This window comes from Caloenas nicobarica, chromosome 11 (assembly GCF_036013445.1).
Source record: "Caloenas nicobarica isolate bCalNic1 chromosome 11, bCalNic1.hap1, whole genome shotgun sequence".
In the NCBI taxonomy this organism is placed as follows: Eukaryota; Metazoa; Chordata; class Aves; order Columbiformes; family Columbidae; genus Caloenas; species Caloenas nicobarica.
In genome coordinates, this window is record NC_088255.1 from 10954519 (window position 1) to 10978883 (window position 24365).

The 24365-nt window shown below is 37.4% G+C and overlaps 1 protein-coding gene across 2 annotated transcripts in view; it reads right to left on the reverse strand.

Annotated features, from left to right (window-relative positions):
* LOC135992875 (contactin-6-like) overlaps window positions 1-24365 on the reverse strand; it is an 86403-nt gene that overhangs the window by 38156 nt on the left and 23882 nt on the right. For both annotated transcript variants that reach the window (XM_065642289.1, XM_065642290.1), the window contains exons 3-8: window positions 23619-23822; window positions 21836-21938; window positions 13512-13696; window positions 10726-10862; window positions 7186-7315; window positions 5889-6039 (exon numbers count right to left, since the gene is read on the reverse strand). In XM_065642289.1, coding sequence (XP_065498361.1) covers window positions 5889-6039; window positions 7186-7315; window positions 10726-10862; window positions 13512-13696; window positions 21836-21938; window positions 23619-23822 — 910 coding nt within the window. The remainder of the gene's footprint in view (window positions 1-5888; window positions 6040-7185; window positions 7316-10725; window positions 10863-13511; window positions 13697-21835; window positions 21939-23618; window positions 23823-24365) is intronic.

The window sequence follows — 24365 nt, forward strand, 5'->3', positions numbered from 1 at the left end:
CGCTCTCAGCTTGGGGGAGAAGACAGAAATAACTGGAAACATGGAGAACAGAAAGAAGGAAAGACTGAAGGTATTTCAGGTCAGTCTGAGGCATTTTCTAGCTAGAACAGAGAACACTCATTGCAGCTCTCAGCATTCCCTTGGGAAAGGTGTAATGATGGGTTTCACCTGGTTAGCACCAAATACGTAGCAGTAGTGTGGCCTGAGAGATGAAAAAACAGAGTAATTCCATACAGCAGTATCAGATTTTGTAGGAGTTTTCATGTCTTAATATGTAAGTTCAGGCCAAGCACTGAAAGCAGACAGGTAAATCCATGCCTTTGATTTCTATCTGTCTATTTGTTAGCAAGGAATGGAACTGAAGTGATTAATCAAATTTAGCAGATGTGGAATCAATTCCATTGGTTCCCCAAGCAAAATTAGAATTTCATCAAGAGAGAAGCTTAATTTGTATTCATGTTGACTTACAGCCACGGTGTCTAAGATATCTGGAATTGCTCTGATTGCTGATGCCCACACTTTGAATGCTCTATTTAAAATCTAAAATAGGAAATGAACTTCTTTACAAGCACACAGACACTGATAAGATAGAAGGGTTAAGGCATATCATCAAAGCTATGCAAAACTTCTTGTGGTAGAAAAGCAAGAAGGATAAAAATGGAGATACACTTAATCCGGGCTTCAGAAACCAGACTTAAAAAATAAAATAATAGTAATACTAATGTCCCATTGCTATTCACCTAGCTACATTGCTGTAGAAAGCTGGGAATAGAATGGTAAGTGCATAAGAAAATGTGTTCTGTGTGAAACTTGCTGCCAGCATACAAATGTCTGCACTACTTTTATCCCTAAATAGCAGGTGCAAAAAGCAGGGTGGTTTGTGGCAGTAAGCAGCATGAGAAGCAAAGCTTCCCTTTGCCTGTGCTACTCATCTGGTCTGACTTCAATATATCTAGGTAGGGGTTTTTTTCAAACACTCTGGATGGGTTTCATTCCCTTAGCTTTGCTCATCTAAAAGTTAGGCATCTTGTTTGAGATGGAGGTGCCTGCCAAGAAAAAATAAATAACTACCTTAGACTGCATATTGACTTCAGCTAAATAAAAGTTAAGTGACATCAATCTCCTCCTTTGTTAGCAGTGTAAATTTTGGAATTTTCAATCCATTTTGTCTTTATTCCTCTCCAAGAAGATTTTTTTTTTTTTAAAGATAATGGATATTCTGGAAGGTTTCTGTACAAACTAGACAAACAGTGTTGACATTCTGGTAATTGAAATGTTTCATTGAAGTTTGTTGAACTGCCCTGACACATTTCTTCTCAAATTGGTTCAAGCTGAAATGCTATTTCACAGTACAATGTGTTTTGTATGTCGTATTTGATCAGTGGATTGAGGACTTCTCCTGTTTACCAATTAATTGCCTTTATTTTTTCAACACCCTATTTCTCTAATTCCAACAGCAGTCACAAGACACATTTCCCAAATAACAAAACAAGTTTGAAATGTGTTCAATTGTATATGGTTTTGGAATCTGACTCTGAACATGGAGCAGCAGAAGAAAGGCAGAAGCACATGGTGGTTCTAAGCACTCGGAAGGCTGTGGAATGGTCCTGCCCAGGGGACAGATAGAGCAATCCAGATGCAGCACACAACCATGAGCAGATCCAACCCTTTAGTTAAGGAAACCTGCTGGGTCCTTGCATTTCACAAAGGAGCAGGGGAATCCCCTTGAGTTTGAGGCTCCAAGGGGCAGTTGTAAGACCTCAGCAATTAACAGATAATTCCCCCCACCCATAGTGTTAGAAGTCTCCAGCCACAACATCTGCTGAGTTTTCTTTGCATATAGTTGTTGAAAGACAGCTTTTCATTTCGGTGCTTAACCATTCTCCCATGTTTCTTTTGAGAAACAGCAATAACTTGAGTGCAAAACACCAAAAGGAAGCATGGCATGGGAGAGAGAATTTACTACATACAGCAGCTTTATTTATAGCAGAAAATCAGTCATCATCTTTCACAGAGATTGGACTGAACTGTGTCCTACGAGCAAGTCTAGGATCCAACAACGATTGAGCGTATTTTACTGACCCCTAAACATGCTTGTCCAGTCCCCAGAAAAGGACTTAAATTATGCATATTTGCTTATTACTGTTTATTAATGCATGGAAAGTGCTATGTATGACTAATGCATTCTTTCAGCCTACCTCATTTCTCAGTTTTTCTTCAGCTATCCTCATTTAAATTCTGAGTGGAGTGAATCACATATGTTTATATGCATTCATGACAGTGTTTGGGGATCCTCAACTCATGGTGAGGGAATAACATCTCTGGTTAAGCAAAGTGGGTTCCAATTCCCATTTATTAGAATGCTTCAATCAAAAATAATTTTTGTAAAATAAGTTTTCCCTGAGGGTCCTGATCCTGAATCCACTGAAGGCAATAACAAGACATACTTTTGTGATGAGATCATTGTCTAGACTTGCAAATTTGCTTTATTTAATATATGAATTGTTCCCTTCTCCTCTTTCTTTTCCTCTTTTACTCAGTGGACACATGAAATGACATATGTGGGAAGCGAGATGAAGAAAATTCCCATTGCACTTATTGAGAATATATGAGACACATGAAAATATCTCACATCTGTATCAGACTCCACAGGGTGGGAGTTCAGTGCATGAAGTTAGTTCATTTTCTTTGTTGTATTTAATTTCTACATTGAGCTAAAATCCACAGCACATACCAGGAAAAAGTCGTGCATTCAGCGAAGGGCAAACAAAATACTTTCGAACAGTTGCCCATTGGACAAGTGATATTGCTCCCAAAAGCCAGTTTCTCAAAACTTTGATGCAAAGAAGGAGGTGAATTGCACAATAGAAAACCTGAAGCTGTACTGATAGATGATCCAGAGAAGCTGATCGGGGGATCAGGTGAAGAGTGAGCAGGTATAAACAGCCAGAACTGGCCAACTGTGGAATTCCTGTTTGATTCCTACAGCTGATAACCTTGAATCATCTCTCTCAGGTTGCCAGCAGCATGAACCAAAGATAAATTCCACTACTCAGGGGGTCAGCCACATGAATGAGGGTACAATATGGAAATGCATATTGTGTCAAATGCAATGAAGTGTTCTAAATAAAATAGAGTATACAAACAGTTGAAGATCTGGGAAACGATGTGTTTTAACTACAGAGAAGATGGGAGAGACAAGCAGGGGTGGGGGAAACTGTTTGTGCCAGCTGAGGGCTGAGGACCTTCACTGCTGGGCAGCGGCAAGAGATTCAGCAGCTTACACTGCAGACTCAGGAAATGTCAAGATATTTTTCAAATAGCAAGGCTCCAAATATTGCAGCTTTGTAAACTTAGAAAAGCTTGAAAAAAACCCTCACAGGAAATCAAATAAAAATATTTCACGGTGTTTTTATTAATATGAGTAGCCTATTAATTAGCTCTTCCTGGTTAGCACACTTCTCTTTACATACTTACAAACTAACATTAATACAAAGCAGTGTTGTCTTGTCATAGTAAGAGCTCAGATGATCAGGGAAAGCAATGACCATGCATGAATGACTCTCAGGAATAAACTATTATCATGAGTGAAAGGAATAAGATGAAATAGAAAGAAAACCCTTTTTCCCCTTGAGTAGAATAGGTCTAGCTGCACTATTTCCATAACAAATGATTGAATTTGTCTAAATCATTCTGAAGAAGCTATGTGATCTGACTTATTTAGCAATGTGTCCATCAGTTTTGCTGTCAGATTGGTAATTCTTTTTTTTTTCAGCATTTATAGCCCAACCAGATTAAATAGAAAAAAAGAAAACCCCACACACTAGCAAAGGACTCCATAGAGATTATAAATGCTGCACAATAAAACAGGAGCAGAAATAAGGAAAGCTTGAGTTAAAATAATTGATCTGTATGTGATATGTCAGGGTTTAATCATATATAGAGAGAAAGGAAGAGCAGACTTCTTCCTTTTTTATGAGCAAAGATACATGTGATTTTAGTACTTTAATTAGCTGTGTACTTTAATTACTAACATAGAAATCCTTATTTCATTTTTTTGTTTCGTGTCACAAAGATCTCTGGAAAATACCACATAGAGGAGTTATTTTCTCATCTTTAAAACTGTGGCATTAACAATTTTGTTATTTAATAATCAAAAAAATCTCATAAATTCTACTTTGCACCAGTGGATGCACTGTTAATAGTATTTTGCACATGGAGAGTTTAAATGCTCTCTCCCCTTGCCTCAGTGTAAATCTTGTTCCTTTTGTTTGTTCCTGCTAAGCTGAATATAAGGCCTTCTGGGATGCTCAAAAATTACAGTGTGTTTTTATAATTATTCTTAGTAAATTAATATAGAAGCACAATTAAATACTGTGTGTGGTATGTAAATATTTTTTAAAAGCAAATCAGATGGGGAACATGATGGTACTAGAACCTCAAGATCTAGGCTTAATTCAGTAATTTAAATTGTATGTTTTAAACAGCACTCTCCTTGCTCCTGTTCTCATCAATGTCAGAAAATCTAGAGATTACCAGTTGCAAACTGTATACTGAGCATGTTTTCTACATACTGTAGGGATAGGCTGCATCTGATAGGAATGAGCAGTCATTTTGGTTGAATAGACTGTAAAATCAAAATACAAATAGAAAGATTTGACTGAGCGCTAGTTAGAAAAATATTTTTCATCATTAGCTGAGCAGTTAAATGGAAAATAAAACTACCATTACTGAAAGCAGGTGAAAAATCATTGGAAAGTTCTCCATGTCCTGTGGCATGGATTGCTTATCCAAATTTTTCTGCTTCATTGCAAGTACCTATGTGAAATACCTCTTCTTAGATTTGCACTTTCATATATACTTCTTCAGTTTACTTTTATCTGCATTGTACATTACTTCAGTATGGCATAGGGAAATATTTATTTATGTCACAGTTTTGAATAATGTTGTTTTAATGAATTAAACTTATTTTAAGTCTTATGTGACGCAACTAACCTCGAGCAACTGGTCCTGTGTGCAAAATCTGGTGTGTGATTTCCAGAGCTTTATTAATCACTGATTCTGTTTAAAATCTTTGAAAACGATCATGTAATAAAATAATGTTGTTGTTGTATTTGTGAACTGAAAGAGATGTTATGAAAGATTACAGTTCTTGGACATTGTTGCCCATTTCATTTATCTGTCCACAGTTGTGTATAAAAATATTCTCATGGTTGTATATTGTGTGTACTATTCACAACATATTAAAGTCAATCAGTTTCTTTTGATTTTAATGCTCTAGCATTCAGTACATATTAGCATGTAGTAATGTAGATGGTTTATAGCAACGCACAAATAAGCTATCAGCCAACACAGACCAAGCATCAGTAAAGCCCTGCCGAAGACCATGCAACCCCATATCAGTTGGTGAGTGCACCAGTGTGCTGGTCCAGTGACTAAATCCTGCTAAACAGAAAAGAGAGAGAATATAGAGGCTGATTTAGCTTTGGGTTATCGTACAACCTGTACAGCTGCTAAGCAATTATGCTGCAGCCTGGGGGTATATTCCACTCCCTGAAGCCTCCACTGGTTTCTCCTACATGAAGCTGATTCACTCAGGCTTTGCGTGTGGTAAACAGTCAGCTCTGATGGTGTTGCAGTGAATTAACTGCTGATGAACACAAACGTATGTATCATACAATTACCCGTGTGTATTTGGCTTTGTTCTCAACCAGCTTTGTATCTGTAGAACTTTATGGCCACTGCTAAAGATAAAATAGGCCTCCGGCATCAAAGTTTTCCATCAATGAGCTGTCAAAAGCAATACTAAGTCAGCTGTGTTTCAGTGATGTTTAAATGATATTAAACAGAGAACACCCAACAATCCAGAAACTGGTTTATGATGGTACCTTTTGTTCTGACGCAGAACCTCTGAGCCCTTTCTCCAGTTAATAACTGCTCTGGGAGAAGCACTCGGTTTACAACCAATTGTAAGTTCACCTCCAACTTGAACAACAGACATTTCTTTCACAGGATTTTTGGAAAAATCAGGTGCTGCAGCTAAAAATAAAAAAGAAAGAAGAAGAGCAGAATAGTATGCAGCTAAGAAGTTACTAAATTAACTTTTTAAATTCTTCCGTTCAAGTTACATGGTAGGTGAATCTAATAATTGCTTTGCTTTTGAGGTTCCAGCAAAAGTAGATATATCAAACATTAAAAATGTATTTAAGCACCAAAGAACGGAATTAGTTGTATCTTATTCATGCTGTTTCTAAACTGTCTACCTAGGAACTGTCTGCTCTGACAATGTTTCCTTTGGGTTATCTGCAGACTGGGAGAATGGGTCTATCTGCGATGAAGAATTGAGGTTCCTAAGCAGAGCTAGGTCAGCAGGATAAACATCACAATCCTGATCCCAGTCACATGTATTCTTCTGTAGAGTTTAGAGTATTCAATCACAAATACAGGTTTTCAATGGCTTTCTCTTCATGAACTAACACTGTTTTCTGAAAATGTGTTTATTTGTCCAGTAATTTATGTCAAAATTCACTCTTGGAGAAGGAAAAAACTCAAGTTCTGTACAACAGTTAGGTGCTCTTAAAGTCTGTGTTTTTCTGGTTTTACTAGATTTAGCTGTTGAACAAACTTTATATTTGGATGTCTATACCAAAATACTTCTAATGATATATGAACAAATTCCATTGTATATGCATCTCTGGTAAACATTAATGGGATTACTTGCTATATGTTATTAATATTTGTTTTTATAGACATATTTGCCATATGCTCTTTTTTTAATAGTTAAAACTACTTTTCCCACTTTCTGAAATGACTTTAAGAAAATGCAGAATAGCTATTAATAGCTCAAAATACTAATTTGGAAACAGCATTCATTAAACTTCTGTGTATGTGATAAAAAAGACCACACATGGGATTAGATTTTTTCCCCCAAACCACTCATGAAATTAAAAAACAAAACCAAACAAACAAACAAAAAAAGCACCAAAACAAAACAAAAAAAACCAAACCAGAACCTAAACACAAAACCAAACCATTCATGCATGGAGATGAAGAGCAAGCAGCAAAGCAATATCAACAGACTTGAACAGCCAGGTGGAATTTAATCTGCTCATTTCTTAATTTCAATTTTTTGAATGAGTGTCCTGTTGTACTCAGTACTTGCTCATTTTAGTGACATTTACTCACCTATCACCCGCAACTCAGCATTGGCATAAATAGTATCGTACTTATTTTCTGCCACACACTGATAGAGGCCAGAGTCTGACATATTCAACATAGGTATGATAAGAGTTCCATTTTCTATTTGAATTCTTTCCTGATAATAGAAAAACAAGCAAAAAAAACATTGACAGAGCCAATGAGTACACAATCCCAAAGTTTTTTGGTATCATACTGATGCACCTGATCATAATTCAGAAGCAGAATTGTTTTATTGGAAGCAATGTGAATGAATACATCAGAAATGTGATGTATACCTCGACTATATGATGTTGGTTATGTTTTCAGACCTCTTAGCTCTTCAAACTTTTCAAGAACTCCAGGCAAATCTTGCAGAACCATTGCCTTAGGCAGGTTTGCCCAGATGTTCCAGCTGTGACATGTGTTTCTCTGCATTGCTGAACTGTGAATCTGTGGGTATGCTTCATCGTGAAGCAGATGCAGAAGAAGCTACTGCAGGGCAGGAACGGCTGCTCCACGCTGGGAGCCTGGAGCATCTTCCATACGGCTCCTGAGAAGCAGCATCTACAGCCCTGTCGGGAGGCACGGTGATGCACACCCTACTCCCCTCGTTTGATTAGATGAATCTCATGATGATAATCTAAGATGATCAGAAAAGCTCCACAGGAAAAAGAGGTGCTCAAATAATGGAAACATTTCACATGTCATTAGATCACAAGTCACAGAAAAATGATCCACTGAAAAAGCTCTACTGGAAGCCAACACTTGGACATTCCTATTGGAAACCCACAGGCGGTTGTTCAGATCAGAGGGAGAGCGTGCTGCTCATGGCTTGCATTTCTATACACACTAAGTTTCTTTGGTGCAATTCTGCTGAAATAGATGAAACCACACAGTAGATAAATTTGGATCAGAGCTTGGGTTTTTTTGTATTAAAAGGAGTTTTATTTGCTCTATTTTGGCAAATAGACAAAAGACTGTTTCATGCTACAAGCATAACTTAAAGCTAAATATTTTGTGATTTTACAATTGTCCAGAGACAATAATAGCTCCACTGCAAAGTGTAACACTGAGAAGGAGAATATGTTCGCTAAAACAGATCAGTGTGTAAGAAACCCACAATACGGAATATAAATACCATCACCAAATGTAACTCTGAAATAACAGATATTCTTATTATTATTATGCTGCTATTTTAGCCTGGCTCTGCTGCCTCTGAAGCAGTAATGGGAGCATGCATTGTTAGAGTATACAGTACAGTCTTTGCCAAACAGCTACAAGAATCTAAAATGTGTTTGTGAACTGCTGGATGTATATAACCTAGCTTGCTGTGTTGCCACAGATAAGCCAGTTACACAGCCTGTAGGGGGATTTCTCTTGTGGTGTCTGCAGAGGGGAAAGAGCCACCTATTAAGCCATGGAGCTCTATTTTTCCAACGCTCTGGCTTTTCCTTCGAGGTCTCCCAACCAAGAACCGATCCAGCCCAATCTTGTTGCAAATTTGATGAGAGCACAGGCTGTGGTTGTATGGTTGGTATATCACAAAGTAATTAACAACATTACATTTCTTATCCACTGTTACTTTTTTTTGGAGGCTCTCACTACAGATATTTTTTTTGCATACTTAGTTTTACCTTCAGGCTGTTTGCTATTCTCTTGATGCGTTCTATTTTTACAAATATCCTTTGAATGTAAAAGCCCCTTCTGAAGCAATGCTCGTGTTTCATACACATGCTGAATTCCCCATCATTCTCTGCTGCCTCTTTTGAGCTATGCAGACAAAGAGAAGAATAAAGCACACCATGTACACAAGCAGGAATAATGCAGGGATGACCAACTAAGTGGTCAGCAGAAAGGTTTGACAAAGAGTAGACAATATCCTCAGAATCAGCCCTAAGGTGGAAAGTGTCTGGAAGGTATTCTTCCTGTAATATTTCCAACAAGCAGGGTGCTGTGACAGACTGAATATTTTATTACACCTCCCTTGTACTTCCACCTCTAAACTATACATTTTGTCCACTGAGCAGTAACTTTCAGCATTTTGTTGCCTGAAGTATTCCATTTACAATACACTGTAAGTACTGTGAAAATGTTGGTTGAAAATGTGTCTGTATAGTGGTTTATTATTTTTTATTGAAATGATGCAATTGAAGAGTGACAGATTCTAAATATTGCTGTCTTCAAAGAGAGAGAAACTAGATAATCTTGCTTAGGAAGAGGTGACAATGAGTGGAATTATGAGGTTCAGAATAAGTACAATCCAAGTAAATTTTGGCTACCTTTCTCAGATGCTAGTTGGGCTCTGTTTAGGACTAATCCAGCAGAAAATCAAATGGAAGATTGGACCCCCCTCCAATTGCTTCAAATAAGTGCTAGTAAATCAAACAAGTGCTGGTTCTGCAACCCAGCAGGTGCTAATTTGCCCCATATGTTTTGGAAATTATTCTATATCTGTTCTTGCCAGATAGAAATTAATCACAGTATTTTTTATTCCAAGTAAAAATGCATTACATATGGGCCACGCCATTTTATGCCCAATAGATGCTGAATAGTTGCTTAATAAAACAGGAAAACCTGGCCTCAGAAGAACGCAAATGCAACAGAGTCTCTTGCTGCAGAAGTCATTCTTCATGAGGTTGCCAACAAGTGAAGATTAGAAGATGGATGTGCCAAAGCTTGGCCACTATAGAAGGATAATTATACTGCCTGGAAAGAGACAAAGCTGGGTTCTGAAAGACCTGTCTACATAAGTATCTGATCGAGTTTCTTAAACATTTGAGCTCCAATTGATTTCCCCTTTCTTCCTGCACTCCTACCACTTCACTACTTTTCACTTGGTCCTTCTTTTTCCTTTGAGTTTTTTCACTTATTCACCTTTTCCTTATAACTTCATATGGGGTTTTTTTCAGTCTATTATTCCTCCACACAGATCCAGAAAACATTAACCTCTATATTAGCTGATTTTCATAGCTGACTGATTAATTCAGTTAAAGGATTAACATAACATAAGTATGGCCATACTGCATGAGACCATAGGTCCATCCAACCTGCAGATTAAGAACAGAAACAGAAGAAAAGTGCAACTTAACAGGCTGATCAGTTTGCAATGCCAGCTCTGAAATGCTCTTCCACAAACATTCAACTGGCATCCTACCAGTTTCCCAAATCACAGATTATATCTAAAAATGTGTTTAGTGTTTCTGGACAGACCCTTCTTTCCCTAACTTTAATTGTTATTTTTAAACCCATCCTTACCTACTGTCATATTGTGTAGCAATTAGATGTTCTGTAAGATAAATCATATAAAGAAATTGGTGTGTATATATATATGTATAAACTGGCAATATCATACAGTTTCAATAAAGATGAACTCCAAGAATGAAGGCTTTCTGTTGCAAAGAGTTTGTGTTATTGTTTGTTTTGGTATGTTAAGCTTTAATAAAATTTCTGAATAAAAGGTAATGCACTATAAAATGAATGTTGTGACTAAATCATGTAAAAAAAAAAGGATAAACAAGAAAGCAATCAAGACGACAGGAACCTTACCTCTGATGTGAGTGGCTGGCCATTTTTTAACCAACTGTAGGAAGGCATTGGTTTTCCTTTTGCCTTACACTCCCAAAATAAACTGTCATAGAGAGACAGAAAGGCATTTTGTATTTTTTTTTCCCATTCCGGGAGTGCTGAAAAGAATATGCAAACCATTTTAAGCAGGAGAAAAATTATTTCGCTGGAGGTATGTTGCCATTAATTAATGAACTGAGCAAGGCTATTTAGTATTTGTCCAACACTATCTTACTATATTGCAAATGAATTCTTTACAATTCCCTGGAATTAAACTTCAGGACTCACTTGGGAAAATATTAGAAATCTAGTGGATAGTGCACAGGAAGTTCAATTCAGATATCATTCATCCTAAGGCCAAAGTTTGCAGAAGCAGTGATTTTAGATGCCTAAAATTCTGGGCACACTCTCTGAAAGCATTGAGACCCTGCTTTCTAAAAAACGGTCCTCCTCTCAGCATACTTGGATCTGTGTACCAGAAATAGAAATATCAAAAATATTAGTCTGTAGCTAACTAAAATCATGGATTGTAAATACTACCTCTCTGTTTTACCCACATCCCTGAGACCATGGATTCAGATCACGGGTTCTTTGGCTGTAATTTACAATGCAAATACTGCACAAAGGAATCAGGGCTACTCAGATTAGCCTAACACCGTCTGAATACTTGTAGCACATTGACATAAATTCATTGTGGTGTAAAAACAGAATGTGCAAGAATCACATACAGGCTCTGTAAACATCTGACTAAGTACTCAGGGACTGAGCTGAGCAGGAATTAGTTTGAGGCAGGCTGACATTCACAATAGTTGTCAATACATAGGTGAATATGAGACCTAGGGAGAACAACTAACGCCCACCTAACTTTGGGACAGACCAAAGCCACATGCAAGTGAGGTACTGGGTTGCATCCCTCTGCCTCTAACATAATTGGCTGGTGTCTTAATATCCTGTGAAACATTTTTGGCCAGGTTAGTATATCATAATGCTGAGGTCTCCATATGCATAGAAATATATATACACACACACACATATTTAGTTCTTACATAGAGCAAATAAGTTTTAGGAAGAGAATAGCTATCCTTTGAGACTAGCAGAAAAAACTACTAAAATGCCTGCCTCTACAGCGTGACCCTGGAGGTAGCTCACGACTGCCCCATAGTACCCTAAGATTGTCCAACACTAGATAATACTATGTCAACAACCCACTTCACAGAATGGGAAAGTATCTGGGACACAGCTCACCATGCTGAAAAGTGATTCTAATTACATGTCATTTTTATTGCTCACAGAGCCTAAGGCATGAGATCTGGATATCACAGACAAGGCAGCAGACAGTGTCCAGGAAAGAAATCCTATTTTCTAGAGACGAGCTGACTACAAAGTAGAAGCACAACGGCACAAAAATTAAGCAAAAGGAAGTCAATTACATAGCTAATACACCAGCCCACTCCTGATATGATAAAAAAAATCTTGTGCAAACGCTTTATGAGTGCTGTTTATATATTTCACTATGAACAGCTATTAATTAATTTGCAAAGCACATTTAAGAAGCATATTGTTTTAGATTGTATTAACTGATCATAATTTTGTAATTGCCTATGCTGTTATCAATCATGTCCAGGTAATCTACTGAACTTAATTTTAATGGAACTGCTTGATTGATGTTCGGCAAAAATTAGTGAGCAATGAGAACAAAAATAACCCCCTAAAAGGAAAGAAATAATTAAATATTCAAAACAGCAGCAGACTGCTCTGTTCTTGGCATAGATCTTGATATTAGCCATGGCTGCAGGAGACTGGTAGCTTATCAGCAAAGCCTGCATCTCTTCATTAGAAGAGATTTACTAAAAACAAACAAACAAACAAACAAAAACAAAAAACCCCCCCAAACAAACAAAAAACAACAACCAAAACCCCACCAATACACAAAAACCCAACAACTAATGTGCCTAGGTCTTCTCAATCGATGTTAATTGTAGGCTCAGTCTAGACTTCTATACTTTTTTCCTGTTACATTTTTTTTTTCCTTTCCTTTGAAAGATTTATAAGGCAAAGAAAAGATCTCCCTTCTCATTCATGTCAAAATGTGTTGCTTTCCCTGGGTATTAACAATGGGACTATAGGGCACATAACTCACCTTGGCTATGAGGGACCATCATGTGTGACTTGAATCACAGGAAATTAATGCGTGCAGGAAGGGAAGAGGAAAGTGAGAACAGTTTCACAGAAATATTATTCCCCACTTTTAGTCAAGGAGGAAGGAGAGGGACGCAGTGGAATGAGTCTCCCCTGCTTTGCCCTCATCTGTTTAAGGAGCATTACAGTTCAGCTAGAAGAGGAGGTGAAATAATCTTTCTTACACTCACATGAACCAAAACCTCATGAATCCTTCCCTGATCTGCATCTGGGGCAGCACAGTTTTATGCTGCTGTGAGCTATTGAGAGTAAATCTTTTTGCCTGCCCTTAATGTTTCATGTAAATGTACCAGGGATTTCTTTCTGCCTCATATTAACCTTTACAACTTCATCATGGCACAGTCCACATTTTCAATCTGAGTTTTAATGCAAAATATCTTTATTTGCTGAGAATGTAATTCAGTGAAGGTCACTGCAGACCTCCAATCATTTTTTAATAAGCTTAACCTCAACTACATTTTTTATCTCCAGTAAGGGGCTAATAGACTTCATCTACAAAATACATTTGAACACCATCTTGCTCTGTAAAAAAAAAAAAAAAAAAAAAAGAAATGAATCAATCTGCTTACCATAGACAAATAATTGACCTCTTGCAATGTTTCTTCCTCGAATGTTTCCTGCAATGCACTCATAAGCGCCTTCGTCTTCCTGCTGAACATCTGGGATTTCAAGAACTCCTTTGGTTTTGTAGTGTTCAATTTTCTTTGCCAATGAGTTTCCATCAGACCTCTTCCAGCTAATACTAGGGACAGGACTAAATAATTGTATTTCATTAGAGAAAAAGAGAGAGAATTTGTTATAGCAGAGAAAAGATACTGTGAAATCGTTTCACAAGAGTAATAATTTTTTAAAAAAGCATTTCTGTTTCTAAGTGTGACACACAGAGGCTCATAAGACTTAGATTTTATAACCTGCCCAATTTATTTAGGGGCAAAAGTCCAACAGTGGTTGAAGTTCCCAGTCAATTCTATGATTGCTTCTCAGGCCAATTTGGATTTTCCCTCAGTCACTCCTACTTAGGGCTCAAGCTTGCTTTTAAACATGATAAGACTGAAGGAATGACTTTGGAAGTCCAAATAAAGACCATAGAAGCACTGAATTATTGACTGGCTTTCAAAGCAAATGAACTCCCTGTACCTTTAGAGGTATTTTCACACCTCAAAACAGGAAATATTGGACAAGAATTCAAAGGGCCTAAAAATGCCAATAAATCTAGGTGTAAAAAAAGGGATCCAGGATAGAGGAGGGCAGACAGACAGTAGAGTGAGGAAGTGGAAAGCATCAGACATTGAGGCTGAAAGGAGATAGAGACAAAATAAAATATTTATTCTTTCATGATTTTGTAGCTTTCTATCATTTTCATTTATATTTGGATCAATGTACTCTATACAATAAAAAAATAGTCAAGTGTGAAGACAGCTATAAATACTTCTTGGATTTCTGGTACTATCACAAACCACACAAGCCTCACTTTTGTGATCTATTATGTCACCAAAACACTTTGAAATATTAATAGTCTTGGATTTCACAGTTGCTTTCTGTTTCTGCCATTTAAAGTAAGCTGCTTTTTCTAAGTAGACGAGCAGTTATGTTTTTGAACAGCTTTTTACAGATGCTTTGGCTAAATGCTGACTTCTTTTCCATTGGAAGTAACATCAACAGCAAACAGTCAGTACTGAACTTGAAAACATAACTTTCATTGAACTTAGAAGTGCACATTGTCCTCGTCTGCCAGTCCCCAAGGTCTTCGGCCTGCAGTGCTGACTTACAAAGTATTTATTAATTTTTAGCAGAGGTTACAACTGCTCACCCCTTAAATTTTTTAGGTCCCTGGTTCTAATCCTTGTTTATTGACCAAAGAAATCAAGTCACAAATACAGAATGGACAAATTACTTAACACAGGTAAATTTTGGCCTAATTTCTGCATTTTGAGTCTGCGTGGCTATGACGTTTGCAAGTTCACCCAATGCCAGAAGATCCAGGACCTGGGAGAAGTGTGAGTACTCAACAAATTAAGTGGATTGAACAGCTGGGCAGGTGTTAACAGGGTAACTACAAATGTAAAATCAACAGAAATAGCATGTGTACAGGACAGTTTACAGCTAGACCACTCTAACATACAATGATTAACAATCCCATAAATTTGCTTAGTTCTGCATTTAAGCTTGAAAGATAGGACAGGGGCACTGGAATTCTGTCAATGTTTTTCTCATACTGGTAGGAGTTCAGCTGGGTAAGACAGCCTCCAAGATGTCCTTCCCCTGCTCTGTAAAATAGAAAATCATAGTTTGGAGACAACAAATTTAACAGAGGGATCTACAAGAGCTATTTAAGCATCATAATAATTTCTCTAGCCTTACATTTTCCACCAGAATCAAACTGCCTGTGAAAATGGTTTGGAACTACAAGAAATTTACTCCCAATTTTGGTGCTAGCTCTGCACTGGTATGTGTATATATATATGGATAACTCATATAGACATACAGACCCAAGTTCTGACTCTTACATGACTCCTCCAATATAGCTGAACAGTATATTATGAATGAGAGAGACTGGGACATGCCAGAGATCATTAACCAGTGAAACAGCTAGAAAGAACAAATGAGATTTTATTCTTCTATTTCCCATTTTGGACCTATATAGTCGTTTAAACTCAAAATCTTTCTGGACAACAGTAGTTGTCATCATCACCTTTATTAATCGTCCTTCACTATGAGATCAAAACCTATTTCAGATGCAAACTTGTTTATGATTATTCCTTACTAGGATATTTAAAGGGGCCCATCTGTTTTTCTCAAATGCACTGGTTGGTCTGTTATAAGGAGCTGTCTTCTCCACAGATCTTGCATGACACCATTCACACAGGATTTCTGTAAACAAAGTTACTTTTAGTTATTTAAAAGAAACATAGCTCTAGTGCAGAATAAGCCTGTCCCGCAATTGCCATGTTCTAGTCGGGAAAACAGCCAGAGGTATTTTTCAGTCTTGCAGTAGATTGATACAGACTGCTAATGACACAAAGGAAAGCATGGCTGGCTTTTAAAATGCTATTGCATATTAAAAAGCGGGTGAATAGCTCCTGTACAACAGAAGCATGCAGTGCATTGAATGCCAGAAGCATTTAACTACTTACTTTAAAGGCATCATTTCTGATTTTTTTTTTTTATAACATAGAGACTAAAGTAAACTAATGGCCATATGGGAGAAGAAAAACAACAATTAGATGCATTCATTCATGGTCCACTACCTGAAAGTGCTTCATCTAAATATTTCCAGTTCTATCCGCCATTTGTTTTCTCTCAGTACTGACTATTCATGAATAAGGAAATTCTGCAGTGACACCGAGGCCAGAGGCAAGGCTCTGTGGAAAAAGACCCCTTCTGTCAACTTGTCAAGTCAAGTTTACCAAGGTTTGAGCTGAAGACGCTGTCCTGTTTTCCTTATCCACACCACATGCTTATAATGACATCCTTGGGGATGTTTCAAGGCAAACTTGCCTCATTTTTGGCCAAATACAAGGGTGTTTGAAATGCACTCCCTCTAAAGTTGACTGCAGCAGGATGACATAAAAACCTGAGTCTGGTTCATCAACCTTGCTGTGTTTAAATGCATAATTGCAATGAATAGTTAACAGCACTTTGTTCTTCTGCCAGGAAGTCTTGTACCGAGTGGCCTAGTTTTATCAGCAGAGGGAATTCATTTGTCAGGACAGCAGCTCCTTATCAGCCTGAGCTATAGGTTAAATGAGCAGACTGCAGGAGGATTCCTAGCTCAGCCGTGTGCCATGAGCCATAGGAGGGACGTTTGTTGTCACAGCAGCTCGAGAAGATCTGCATTTCTTCATTGCCTTTGCTGACACCTTATTATCATAGGCTTTCCAGCATCTTCAGCCACAGTATTTTGCAGAAGGCAGGAGTTTTTGACTGGCTTCACCTTCTTCTGATGTTAATTTACAGTTTTATATTCAAATCTCTTAACAGCAACTATTTCGTACAGGCCATACGAAACCTTTCAAGGTGAAAACAAAACTAAACAACCCTGAATTTAAATTTAAAATTTACTTTAATGTAATTACTTTTTGTAAGAAATTATATATTTTACAAGTTGATGCTTTGAGAAGTGAAACTGCCCTTTAGGTATAAGTAAATGTATACAAACCTAGTTTAATAAATACCGACTTGTGAATTATTGTAGGATTATGTTGCATCATCATATTCTATTGAAGGCCAGTATCTGACATTTCTACACATAGACCAGTACCTTCCCATGCAGATTACAGGTGGCCCTGTAATTGGTGGGTCTTCTTTTTCATTTAGTCACTACCAATAACTAGATTAAAATAGATAACTACTTGGGGCTAAAAAGTTTTGGAATATATAAAGAAACAATGAGTATGTTTTTCAAATTTATTACACTTCATAGATGAAGTCTTGCTTTCACCTGAGTAAATAAGAAAACAGTGCATAAATATGAGTGTCTTTGTACATAAATCTGCAGTTTATCTGAAAACTTCAGAGCATCTAGGAGTACTAATTTAATTTATATTCTACCATACAAGCAGCAAAATCACAAAACCATAAGTTACTAACTCAGAAAGAAAAGGCGATGGAAAATATTTTTTGGTTGGTGACAAGTCTTGTCACACTGAACATGTAATTAATCTGTCTCCAGCATTACAGCCCATACCAAGATGAAGGTTCCACCTTTTTGCAGCAAAGACTCAGCAGCCAGATGATGCATTGCATCTATGCCTCATCTGTTGTCCTGTGCATCTGAGGGCACTTCACAATAAAATTAAATCTACAGCTTTGATAATGAAGACCATGCCTAGTTAAGCAAATGAGACAAAGCTGAGGTTTGAAAGCTGTTATCATGTCTGCAACAACTGCTGACACATGGAAGAATTAAGATCCAAGGGGCAACATAATTAAAACACTCAAACTTCAAATCATCCTGATGTATTACTTGGGAAACAGCAAAGAGGCAAAGTTTTCTGAAACCTGCTATTGTGTCTCTTTCTCCTGTGGTCACAAGTCACTCACCTTAACTAACATAAAAGAGGATCTTCCAGAGCTGCTTGCCTATCCCTTCAAGTACAAATCGTAAGGTATTATTTCTATCAGGAATGTGGGTTGAAAACAGCAAACTTCACTTGTGGTGGAAGAACTGACTCATATATATATGATTTTAGAATCCCATAATTGATCCTTTTATATCGTCCTACATAAACTCCTTGCTAACATACTAGAATAGCCACTTAATGAAGAAGTGAAGGGTAGTATTTTTATGTAAGTTCAGTAAAGACAGTTATTTGAAAACCACTTGCAGCTGTGTTATTATCTACTTATACTAATAGCCTCTAGAAAAATTCTTCCCTGAATACATTTACAGGAATATGTGGGGTCTTCCCATGAAAACTTAATATTCTGGGTTGAAAGAAATCCTGGTTTATGTTATTCATATATGCTCTTTACAACCTCATCTGGCAACCGCCCATTTGCAGGAATTCTGAACAGATTATTTCAGAAGACGAGAGGAGAAGAGAAAATGACAAAAAGTGTGAAACACAGACAGTTTAATAAACGTGTGTGCCAGACATGGAAACTACTTTGCTTATTTTATTCCAGAAACTATTCTTATTCATGCAAGAGAAAAAAAGTTATTTTGGAAGAAATCTAGAGAAAGCAGCATAGTAACTCAACTGAACATTACTCTTTCATGGTACTCAATCCCCTCAAAGACACAGTGAACAACAATTTAGATGTATGGCATGATTAATATAGCTTGATCCAAAACATGACTTTTAATACTGGCATAATATTAAACACTGTCAACATAATGAATATTAGTGTAGAACACAAAGTCTCATCTCTTCTATTAAATTGCCACAGGCTACGTTATTCGACATAGTGAATAGTGAAGCTACTATTTCATATTTCAGTTTTACCTCTTTTAAAGAATTAAGTGTGATGCGCATTTTTTGCTTGTTTAGATTCCCTGGGCCAATCAGATGTATGCTGCTTATATTTCTTTTTGTCTGACTGCATTTCCAACACAGTGAGGACTAATTTACTTTCCAAAAAGATCTTACTATTCATGGTCTCTGTTCTGCAAAGCAGGATTCATAGTCAATAACTGTCCCAAGTGCTCTTGTCCATTTGCTATGCATCCCTCCAAACCCTCTTCCCAAGAATAAATATCGACAATTTGTCCTTTCTATATTTATTTTCCTCAAAACAAGCAAGTTTTATGACTGAACTAGACGACCACTTGTGAGACTCAGTCATGTAAAATGCAAAAAGAGAGCTTTGCAACAAAGGTATATGGACTATACCTACCTCTAGGTATCCCACAGCCTGGCTGAAGGAGTACTTCTTAGGTGACTTTGAGTTCCAATGGTAGAAAGGCATTTTAAAACTCAGCCATAAAACTGGCCTTTCGTACTTGCGTTTTAAATGTGGAAGTGCTTTTTGAGCAAGGTCCAGTAGGTATGATTTGCTGTTCCATATAGAAAAGAGATGCTATTTCTCTAAATACCATGGAACTACTTTCGTTTAAGACTTTTGGAGACCAAAACCACAGCAGGTCGCCTATAATCTGCCTTAGATGTGAGAGATTTCTGTTATTCGTAGCGCAGAGGTAATAGCAGCTGACAGCATTGTCTGAACAAGTGGACTAACAGTATGAATATAGAAAATTATGGATAATGGGAAAGCAGTTTTGAAATCCAAGAGAGATAATAACCGTTAGTGCTTGTGGCGGATCAGAGGTATAGCTCAACAAATGTTGAGCTGAATCGACTTAAACATAAGCAGACAATAGTAGAGGCTAAAGTTTTAGCGGAATTAAGGCATCTAAAGGTGCAGATGGTCACACTGTTGCATTTATATGTGCCTAGCTACAATTGTAAACAGCTGGCTGTAGGAAACTTAGAGCTTTTAACAATACTACTAATCACCTACATACCTTTAGAAATCTGGCCTTATCTAATACGTTAAGAGTATTTCACCTACAATCTGTTTCTCTTGCTTTATTCACATATAAATGCCAGCTCTGAAATAAAGCTTTTTCACTGGTTGACATGTTAGTTAAAATGTGCTTCCAGGCTCTGTTCAGGGAGAAAAAAGGAGACTGAAACCAGTACAGTTCTATATGAGACATCTAACCTATTAAAAAAAAAATCTGGAAAGGAGAACTTATCCAGCGATGCCACTAAAGGGCCTTTACTCACAAACAGCACCTCTCAAATACATACACTAAAACAGTTGCACATTAGCAGTATGATATAAAAAAAAACTTGTGAAGGAAAGATTTCTGCCTATGGTATTGGCATGGGTATTTACATAGCATAACTCCTGGGAAGTATGACAGGACTGCTTTCAGCTGCAGTCCTATATATAGAGAAGGATATGTATATCAAAGCTTCATTAACCCTCTCAGCCATTTCATTTTCTAAGCACAGCATAGAAGGTTCTGTGCTCGCTGAGGGATTTCATTGTCTATACATCCTTCCAGTCCACCTTTTTCTTCTTCCCTAAGATTTTCTCAAAATGCCAAAACCTTCTTGCCACAGCAACGTGACCCATCTTTACCTCTTGAAAGCATGGTTTTGTACATATCCTTTACTCTGTTTTTCAAATGCTTTTATTCAGTCAGTGTATCATTGTTAAATACTTTCCAGGCAACAGATGGAAATATGAAATGACAACTTGAAATGTAAAGCCTGAACTGACTCACACACAATTAAGGAGGTATTTAAAGAGAAGTAGCTTGACAGTATTTGGAAAGGAAAGTCAGTTTAGCAGGAGTGTTCCAGTCTGATACTTGTTTTGGGCCAAAACTCCCATATATGCCTTTGACTATGGCTCTGTAGAAATATTTTTCATCCTTAAATAAAAATTAGCCCCAAGATTAGTTTATATAAAAATCTCATCTGAAAGGGAAGGCCATTTCCTGTCTTATTAACTTTTTGTTTTATTTTTCTGCTTCTCACTGTAGGTTCCAGAGGAACATTTGATTAATTTGTGCTGTCTGCAAGTCAGGCTTTTAACCTCTGAGAAAGCTCTAAACACTTTAAAAGCTTACAGCCTTAAAATGGGTTGTCAAAGTGAACTTAAACTAAATAGAGGTCAACAATTTAAGGTTATTTTAGCTTTTGTAGGGAAAATGGATGCTCATTGGAAAGACTGGTTTTTGTAGGCTGGTTACTCTTATTCAGTTAACCATCTGCGCTTTGAATATAGAGCATCCCTCGCTGTTTGAATGCACTACTCTTTCTGTAAATGAATGCAACAGTGTAAGCAACCTACTATAGGAAAAATATAGGCTACTGCAAGCATAACAGATTTGCAGATTTTAGCAGGAAGAGCTACTGCCAGAGCTTCCCAGGGCTCCTCAGCATCGCTTTGGAGAAGAGGGTGCTGAGAGCCATGTGAATCTGTTGGATCCATCCTAGACAGTCTATGTGCTCTTGAAACACGGCCTGTTTCCCCAAGTTTTGTTTTTAACAAAGAACACAAACAAGAACTAAGAACACACAGAAAGATATTCCTGTTCTGCTGCAGATAGGATGTGAATGTTGTAACCTGAAGTAAGGTCCTACCCCAGAGTAAAACTCTCAGGGAATAGAGTCTTTGTTCTGGTTCCTCACTAAAGGGAACTTCAGTTATGGTATTGTTTTCTATTTCCTTGTTAACACATTGCACAGAAAAAAAAATCAAACCAAGATAAGGTTGTTTTGTTTTGTTTTGTTTTGTTTTGTTTAAAAAAGAGTAAGTTTTACAAATTTACATTCTGACCAAAAAAATTCAGCTGTGTAAATTAGAAAGAACCATGTTTCTCACTGTAGAACAGTGTTAGAACCCCCATTTTAATGAAAACAAGAAGTCTTACTTTCCAAGGGCAAAGCATTCCAGTTTAACAGATGAGCCCTTCACTGCGTATGTTGTTTCTGGAAAACGTACTTCAATCTTTGGTTCATACTCCCCCATCACACCTGTTGAACATCAAAAACAGCTAGCACTCCAGTTGAGCCTCAGACTTGTCCAGTACAACAGAATTTCAGTGTGAAAGAAAGGATGGTGTTAATGATGTCAGAGCCTCATGTTCCACCTGTGGCAATCAACACATGACGTTTATAGAGCAGACTTAGCCTGCTGGGCGAAATTCAAACCTATGCTGAAAGCTTTTGTGAAATTTGTAAGATCTATGCGTTGGAGAGCTGAAGAGCATGACTTTACACAAATTCTACATATACAAGTATGTTATACCTCTGCACTAAGATTTTAGAGATAATTGAGGTTCATACCTCTTGTCAAGAGGTGTTAACAAGCCATGTCTTAACATTGGCCACTTCTCATGATGCTGGATAGATTCTGAGTGTAAGAGGGAATTATGGAATTATGAGTCCAAAATACTTGTGAAACACTTAAAACTTTAAAACATCCAAACATGAGCTCCAGACTTGAGGAAGACTGATGTAATTAGATGAAATTATCACATTTGAAAATCTAGCCGAACATCTGATAAATCACAGATAATCCAGTATCAGTTTAAGGCATTTGATTTTGCAACAGGTTTGGGATTGCTTTAGCAAACTCAGCTTTTAGCTAAACTTCTTAAATGTGTATGCATCTTCTAGAGTAACTCATTACAACAGTAATGACAAATATGAATCAGACATTTTCCTGCACATAGTGTCTTTGCACAGATCCCCCACTGGCTAATATTACACATGCAATTTGCATCGTTGCCTTAGAACCTGCCTGTTTAGGACCAAATCCAGAGGCCACCCAAGTAAATGGGAGAAGATGGAAAGAGACCGATAGAACAAGTCTGAGAAAAGTAGCAAAGCAGAGTGATAAAAAGAAAGAAAATAGTCAGAAAATATCTTAAGCATTTACAATCACAGTTTGTAGCAAATTATTAACTTTTGAGCTGTGGAACTATAACTTTGTTTTGCATTATTTGATTATATTATAAAGCGGCACACTCTCGTAGTAGAAATATTACTCCATAATGCACATCTGAGTTTTATTTATTCTAGAAACCTAACATTATACAGACTTTTGTCACTGATTGTTGCCACTGCTTTGCAAACAGTACAAGGATATTGAAATTTAGGTGAGCAAACTTCTAAAACAAACTTCATGTAAAGATTTCCTAGGTATGTATTTCTCACTGTGAACATTTAATTAGAAGTGTTGCCAGAAAGATATTTGTATATGTGCAAGTGCTTTCTCACCTCAATGACTCGTTTTGAAACAGCTTTCTAGATTTGATATTTGAGCTACACCTAGACTATAAATTTAGGAAGATTTGCTGGATTTTAACCTCAACACAAGCATGCCTAAGATGAAAAACGTTAACACACCATTTGACATTCTCTTGCTATTTTTCAATGATATTGACCTTTGAAGGTCCCTTCCAATCGAAATTATCCTATGATTCTATGACCGTTCTCTTTACGTATGTTTATCTCATTGTCCCTCTCCTGACAGTTCAGATCTCATTTCAATACAGCAGAAACTGTGGGATCATGTTGCAGTGCACAACTATTTACTGAGAGCCTTTTACCTCCATGAGGATGTACAGCAGTATCAGTTTCCAGTAACTGGAGGTGGACCAGTTAGTGTTGTGCTGCGTGTTTTTAGCCAAGCGTGCCCAGATAACTCACCATCGCTGCGGAGAGTGAGAGGAGTGGGTGGCCCCTGCACACTTTGCTCTGCTTTCGGGTTAATTACAAGGCAGGTGTAATTGCCCACATCTGATGGCTCCACTTTGGCAATGTACAGATTTCCCGTCTCTTGTGAAACAAAGCGGCGACTATCTTCCTGAACATGTAAGGTATTATTGTTGAAGATCCATGTATAGGACAAGCCTAGAAAACACCAGATACATATCATGCATCCTTTCCAGTATAATCTGCTTCCCATTAGTGCTTAAGTGCAATATTGCCAGTTGAAAGAAAGAGTCAGTTAGAGGGCAAACCACTGGGGAGGCACAAATTAGCCAAGGCAAGGTAAGCATTGCTTTAGTTTTAAACTCATTTCAAGCCACTTCAGAAGGTCACAAAAGTTTTGTCCCCAGCTACTTTTCATTTTCGTGCTTAGTCTATTTTTAAGTAGGAATGGCAGTGCTGCAATGCTGTGAGACAGCTGTTGTAGTAAATAATTCCCATTTATAACACTTTCCCTCTGAATATCTAGAGAGAGAACTGCTGGTCACTGTTATAGCTCCTTTTTCACTCTGAATATGGAAAAATGAAACTGGTAACAGAGCTTTATCATGAGATTCTCATGAAGGGGGGAGCTCAGCCACATGCAAATATGTTGCAGATAAGTTAATATTTGACCCTATTGCACATTTGACTCTTTATCTTCCATACTTACACCTGCTCTGTCCTTCTCATCGTATTCTGATT